A 7,209-nucleotide genomic window follows, 5' to 3' on the forward strand; every position below is an offset into this window, starting at 1 on the left:
TTGGCAGCTTTACACACTCTCCCATGACGGTGAACTAAAACCCTTTGGCGTGAGTATGAAACAAGACATTAAATGACAATAATTTTGGGGTTTGGGAGAGACAGACCGACATTTTTCAACATTTTAACACATTTTTTGATAAAATGATTAGTCGACTAATCGAAGAAATAATCGGCAGATTAGTCAACAATGAAAATAATCGTTAGTTGCAGCCCTAATTTGGGACACCAATTTTTTTTCTATAATGGCAAAGGCATGACCCACCCTACTCTTTTTCTGATTTGCTAGTGCTCGTTGCCTTCCTTATATTTCATACATGTGTATTTCTACTGAGTACTCATCATATATTATGTCTTACCATACATCACCTGAAGATCACCAGTGTTTTGATAGTCATCTGAAATAAAATCCAGATAAACAATATGTAAATTTTATGTTCTGCATTCACAACACAAGACACTTAATTTAAGCCATTTTAGCTAAACAAGAATGATATACAGGTGCCGTAAATACACACATCACAGAATATCATTTCATCACCACTGACCTTTTCGAATTGCACAGGTCCACACTTGTCCACTTGTTTTGTGTCTGAGTCCGAGCTCGAAATTACTGTCAGGATCGTCAATGAACACTTCGAAGAAGTTTGGGTCACACCATTCATATATGAGCTTTAATTTCTGTGACAGAAATATATAAAGGGGGAAGGAGCAGAGTTAGACTTTGTGCTGAGGTCAATTTTTAAAATGTGATAAGTTACACGCCTGAAGAAAAATGTGCTGATATCTTCAGGTGGCAAGCCACAGGGGCTGTATTTTACCAAAACAATGCAAAGACAGGATATAATGACGGCTCTGCTCTGCTCAGTGTGCCTGTTTTCCTGGCTGTTTTTCTGTTTCAGGATGCGGGTCAAGGAAGAGGGTCGTCATTAACCTCATGAGCCACATCGGGGCCTGGCCATGATATAGAAGCTCACCACCTACCAACAGAGCCTCCCTCTTCGTTTTCACAGATATGACTGATAACTGACTTTCACGTTTGTTCGGTTATTTATTGTTATTTTGTAAATAAATGAGCTCTTATAAGTATTTGTTCACTCGTCTCATTTCCCATCATTGTTCCAGCCTAAGAGCCGGGATTAACAATATCTTTAAGAAAATGTTGACATTTTGGAAAATGTGCTTAATCTGGCTGGTAAATCAGAACACAGTTAGCTTAGCTTAAACACTGAAAGCAAGGGGAAGCAGCTAGCATGACTGTGTTAATCCTTATGTTTGTCCATGAGTTTCATCCTTAAATAAAACGCAGTGTATTTAACAAGTTGTCATTTTACGAGAGATAATACAGACTGTTTGTTAGCTTTAGAAGGTGCTGGTCAGCAGATTCTGTAACCTTTGGACAGAGCCAGGCTAGCTGTTTCCTCCTGTTTTCAGTCTTTATGCTATGCTAAGCTAACCATCTCCTGGCTTGAGCTTCATATTAGTCCATTTTATTATTTATTTTATAACAATTAAATCAATAAGTAAATACAGTCCAAACTTTACCTTGGGGTAAATTTCTGCAGTGTCCATATCAACTGTGAGGATGAAATAGTCGCGCATTTTCAGGGATTTTACTGGGTATGGCTTTTGGATCACTCTGCATCCACTGGATAATTCCTTGTTCTGTATTTTCTGTGGGAGGAAAAAAGACATCATCAGCACAAAGATGCTTCAAGGTTACAGCAGCCAACATTGCTGCCTGTGTTTTGAAGTGTGAATCAACATGGTGCCAGTAAGATATGTAATCACCTCTTCTAGAGCCTGATCATGAGGGATCACATAGACATGCAGTGTGAGGAATGTTTTGGTGGTCTTGTATATTAACACTTTACAGTGAATTCTCACGGAGAAGCCGGCTCTCATCAGGACTCCTCTTGGAGAGAAAGCTGGCTGAGACAACTTGACATGGGATGATGTGACCTCAGACACTTGTTCCACAACGTCTCCACATGTATCTACGTGGAGGACTGCAAACTTGTCTAAAACTGTAGGGTTGTCTTCTGCACAAAAGACACGTGTATAAAGGTTTTGAAAGACATACATCAAACATTACTGAGGTTGTTACATCTTGTTTTTATCATATGATGTTGCTTACCTGTGCAGATCCAGTGTGGCAAATGTGCTTCATCTAACTTTCCAGCAATGACTGTAATGTCCAGTAGGGGACCTCCAGGGATGTACCACATGGTTTTCAGTCTGTCTGCGTGCCCCTCCCAAGAGCAAAACTGGTACTTGAAGCTGACCTTTTCCTTACAAACCCAGCGCAAGCCAGAGACACTGCATTCAAAGGCACCTGCTTCAGACTGCAGGCTAATTCATTAAAGGGAAAACAAGTATTGTAAGTTTGGGTCTCCTTTGTGCTCGAATATTGTAAGATCAGAAATATCATTAATGTAAACAGAAAACAAAATCTGCCTTGTTTTAATTTGCTGTGAAATGTAACAATACCACGATAATTGTAATTATGTATTGGCATTAATGTTAAAACACCGAAAAAGATCATAGTTTTCCTTCTGTGAAAATGTGTTTGCTGTGCCAAAGTATTTGAAGACATTTTTTTACCTGTAAGTTGGAGCATCGTCTGCATCCACACAGTTCACTTCAGGCTCAAGTTTAATCCAGTCATGCTCAGGGAACAGATCACTTCCAGTTGCCCCCATACTCAAAAGAGGATCATTGTGTGACATCTGAAACACGTTAAAATAATAACTTAATGTAGATTCACAGTATATTCGAAACAGTAGTACAGCTGATACTTTTGTTGTGGTGAGATAAAACAAAAGGTGGCTCTGTCAGCATTGTTGCTGTTGTTAGCACAGCTGTGTGAAGACAGACCCTGAATCACAGATATGCTCTGTGTCACATACGACTCTAAAACTACAGGAGGTAACTTTTATGAAAAGATTGTTGTCACATTTGCTGAAACTCTCACAACATACACAAAGTATTATATGAGACAGATAGTCTGTGAAAAGATTATGTCCCTCCTCCTCATATTGCCATCCATCCATCCATTTTCATCCACTTATCCGGGGCCTGGTCACGGGGGCAGCAGGCCAAGCAAAGCATCCCAGACATCCCTCTCCCCAGCAACACTTTCCAACTCCTCCTGGGGCACCCCAAGGCGTTCCCAGGCCAGATGAGATATGTAATACCTCCAGTGTGTTCTGGGTCTGCCCCTGGGCCTCCTACCAGTGGGACGTGCCCGGAACACCTCCAGCGGGAGGTGCCCAGGAGGCATCCTGATCAGATGCCCGAGCCACCTCAACTGACCCCTTTCGACACAAAGGAGCAGCGGCTCTACTCCGAGCTCCCTCCGCATGTCCGAGCTCCTCACCCTATCTCTAAGGCTGAGCCCAGCAACCCCAGGGAGGAAACTCATTTCCACCGCTTGTATCCGCGACCTCATTCTTTCAGTCACTACCCAGAGTTCATGACCATAGGTGAGGGTTGGGACATAGATGGACCAGTAAATTGAAAGTTTTGCTTTCTGGCTCAGCTCCCTCTTCGCCACGACAGACCGGCGCAGCGCCCGCATCACTGCAGAAGCCGTACCGACCCCCCTATCCATTTCACGCTCCATTCTACCCTCATTCGTGAACAAGACCCCAAGATACTTTAACTCCCTCACTTGAGGCAGTAACTCTCCCCCAACCCGGAGAGGGCAAAACAACGGTTTCTGACAGAGGACCATGGCCTCAGACTTGGAGGTGCTGACTCTTATCCCAACTGCTTCACACTCGGCTGCAAAACGCTCCAGTGCATGCTGGAGGTCACGGTGTGATGGAGCCAAGAGAACCACATCATCTGCGAAAAGCAGGGATGCAATTCTGAGGTCCCCAAACCGGACCCCTTCCTCCCCCCGGCTGCGCCTCGAGATCCTGTCCATGAAGATCCCAAACAGGATTGGTGACAAGGGACAACCTTGGCGGAGGCCAACACCCACCGAGAACGTGGTCGACTTCACACTGAGAATGCAGACACAGCTCTCACTTTGGTCATACAGGGACTGAATGGCTCGTAGCAGCGAGCCTGGAACCCCATACTCCTGCAGTACCCGCCCCAAGACCCCTTGAGGGACACAAAGCACATGTAGACTGGATGGGCAAACTAACACGCCCCCTCCAGCAGCCTTGCAAGGGTAAAGAACTGGTCCACTGTTCCACGGCCAGGACGGAATCCGCATTGCTCCTCCTGAATCTGAGGTTCGACAATCAGTCAGAGCCTCCTTTCCAGCACCCTGGAATAGACTTTACCCGGGAGGCTGAGCAGTGTGATACCCCGATAGTTGGAGCACACCCTCTGATCCCCTTTTTTGAAGATGGGGACCACCACCCCGGTCTGCCACTCTGCAGGCACCGTACCCGACCTCCACATGACACTGAACAGGCGTGTCAGCCAAGACAGCCCAACAGTGCCCAGAGCCTTCAGCATCTCAGGGCGAATTTCATCCACACCAGGCGTCTTGCCGCTGGGGAACTTTTTAATTACCTCAGCGACCTCCGCCAGGGATATGGGCGAGATTTCCCCCGAGTCTTCAGGCTCTGCCTCGTTCTCAGTCGACGTGATGGCCGGGTTCAGGAGGTTCTCAAAGTGCTCCTTCCACCACCCGACGATGTCCCCAGTTTGGGTCAGCGGTCCTCCCTCTCTGCTGAGCACAGCCTGAGACAAGCTCTGCTTTCCCTTCTTGAGTCGGTTAATGGTCTGCCAGAACTTCCTTGAGGCCAACTGAAAGTCCTTCTCCATAGCCTCCCCGAACTCCTCCCACACCCGGGTTTTTGCTTCAGTGACCGCCACAGCCGCAGCCCTTCTGGCCAACTGATACCTGTCTGCTGCTTCAGGAGACCCCTGAGCCAGCCAGACCCGAAAGGCCTCCTTCTTCAGCAGAATGGCCTCCCTCACCGCTGGTGTACACCAGCGGGTTCTTCGGTTGCCGCTCGACAGGCACCGACAACCTTCTGACCACAGCTCCTAGCAGCCGCCTCCACAATGGAGGCTTTGAACATGGCCCACTCAGACTCCATGTCCCCAACCTCCCCCGGGACGCACAAGAAATTCTCCCGTAGGTGGGAGTTGAAGACCTGACGGACAGGGTCCTCTGCCAGACGTTCCCAGTTCACCCTCACTACACGTTTGGGTTTACCAGCTCTCCCCCGCCATCTGATCCAACTCACCACCAGGTGGTGATCAGTTGACAGCTCTGCTCCTCTCTTCACCCGAGTGTCCAAGACACACAGCCGCAGATCTGCTGATATGACCACAAAGTCGATCAATGATCTTAGGCCTAGGGTGTTCTGGTACCAGGTACACTTATGAACCTCCGTGTTCGAACATGGTGTTCGTTATGGCCAGTCCATGGCTCGCACAGAAGTCCAATAACAAAGCACCACTCGGGTTCAGATCAGGCAGGCCATTCCTCCCAATCACCTCCCTCCAGGTTTCTCCATCATTGCCCATGTGAGCGTTGAAGTCCCCCAGGAGAACTATGGAGTCCCCAGCCAGCACCCCTTGCAGAACGCCGCCAAGAAACTCCAAGAAGGTTGGGTACTCCACACTGCCGTTCAGTGCATAAGCACAAACCACAGTCAGAGACCTTCTCTTTGCGACCTGCAGTCACATCGAGGCGACCCTCTCGTTCTCCGGGGAGAACCCCAACACAGCGGCACTCAGCCGGGGGCTTGTGAGTGTCCCCACATCCACCCGGTGCCTCTCACCCTGAGCAATTCCGGAAAAAGCGCAAGTCCAGCCCCTCTCCAGAAGTTTAGTTCCAGAACCAGTGCTGTGCATGAAGGTGAGCCCAACTATACCTAGTCGGTACCGCTCCACCTCCCGCACCAGCTCCGTCTCCTTCCCCACCAGAGAGGTGACATTTTACGTACCAAAAACCAGTCCACGACGCCAGGGATCGGCATGCCAGGGGCCCCGCCCCTGCCTGCCGCCCGGCACACAATGCACCCGACCCCGATTTCTATCCCTGCCGGTGGTGGGCCCACAGGGCGCCTCCTATTGCCTCTGGTGGCATTTGCTACAATCTACAGTGCACCAAAAACTACAAATCAGACCCAAGGAGTGTCTCTTTTTTTTTAAAGATGTTTTGGGGTCTGTCTGTATTGGACAGGCCAGGATAATTGTGAAGAGGGGAGAGGGAGGATGACATGCAGCAAAGGACTGCAATTGAACTTGCACCCGTTGCAGCAGGGACATTGTCTTTGTACATGGGACACCTGCTCTACCTACTGAGCTACTGGGCACCCGGAGTCTCTAACGTAGTTGTCAATTTTGTCAATCACTTCATGAACTGCAGTCAAACTGTCAAACTTGACAGCGCTGATCAAATCTGAATCAAGATTCTGTTACTCCCTATTTTCATAAACATATTTTAGTGTACTGTTTAGCTGTAAAATAAAAAAGTTTATGACCAGACCACTATGGTGGAAATAGTCAACTGCAGTCACAAGCACTGCCCACTAGGCGGACCAGCTCTCTCATTTTACAGCTAACCAGTACATTAAAATATGTTCCTGAAAACATTTGAGGTGAAAAACAGACAATGCAGAAACAGAGTCTTAATATTGTATTTATATATTGATATTTGAACTGTTGACTCTTGATTGTAATCATCAATCCATGCATTTCAAAATTAAAATAAAAGTAGATGCAAAACACAAACAACCTGCTGCAGAGGGCAAAAAGGATGCTTTAGACAGCTGAGGATCTACTCACATGGACTGGTTCTGGGTCAATAATCCCACACTGTGCATCAAGTCTGAAATGATAAAGGATAATTGATTATGTTTACTGATGGCCCTTGCAGTCTGTTTCTCCAGTTGGCTTAAGGAAACATACATTTTATTTATTCATTTACTCATTTTAAGTATAGAGATTAGCGTCACTGATCAAGGCAGANATAATCCCACACTGTGCATCAAGTCTGAAATGATAAAGGATAATTGATTATGTTTACTGATGGCCCTTGCAGTCTGTTTCTCCAGTTGGCTTAAGGAAACATACATTTTATTTATTCATTTACGTATAGAGATTAGCATCACTGATCAAGGCAGAGACGGCAGTGCTACACATCTGAAAAAAATCTATGTACACAAAGTATCAATTGCAAATAAAGAAAGCCCAAAGTAAAAGCCTGTGAGTTTACGGTAACGTCTCCTCG

General features: G+C 46.7%; 1 protein-coding gene across 6 annotated transcripts in view; it reads right to left on the reverse strand.

Moving 5' to 3' along the window:
* LOC126389321 (NACHT, LRR and PYD domains-containing protein 1 homolog) overlaps nt 1-7,209 on the reverse strand; it is a 14,939-nt gene that overhangs the window by 3,085 nt on the left and 4,645 nt on the right. For 2 of the 6 annotated variants that reach the window (XM_050042944.1, XM_050042948.1), the window contains exons 1-8: nt 7,195-7,203; nt 6,765-6,807; nt 2,604-2,728; nt 2,137-2,351; nt 1,791-2,041; nt 1,545-1,673; nt 548-680; nt 359-397 (exon numbers count right to left, since the gene is read on the reverse strand). In XM_050042944.1, the coding sequence (XP_049898901.1) occupies nt 359-397; nt 548-680; nt 1,545-1,673; nt 1,791-2,041; nt 2,137-2,351; nt 2,604-2,728 (892 nt within the window). In that variant the 5' untranslated portion in view covers nt 6,765-6,807; nt 7,195-7,203. Of the gene's footprint in view, nt 1-358; nt 398-547; nt 681-1,544; nt 1,674-1,790; nt 2,042-2,136; nt 2,352-2,603; nt 2,729-6,764; nt 6,808-7,194; nt 7,204-7,209 lie in introns of those variants that run through there. The other 4 variants (XM_050042949.1, XM_050042947.1, XM_050042946.1 and 1 more) reach the window with 4 other exon arrangements.

The sequence above is a fragment of the Epinephelus moara genome, chromosome 4 (genome assembly GCF_006386435.1).
Source record: "Epinephelus moara isolate mb chromosome 4, YSFRI_EMoa_1.0, whole genome shotgun sequence".
Lineage (NCBI taxonomy): Eukaryota > Metazoa > Chordata > Actinopteri > Perciformes > Serranidae > Epinephelus > Epinephelus moara.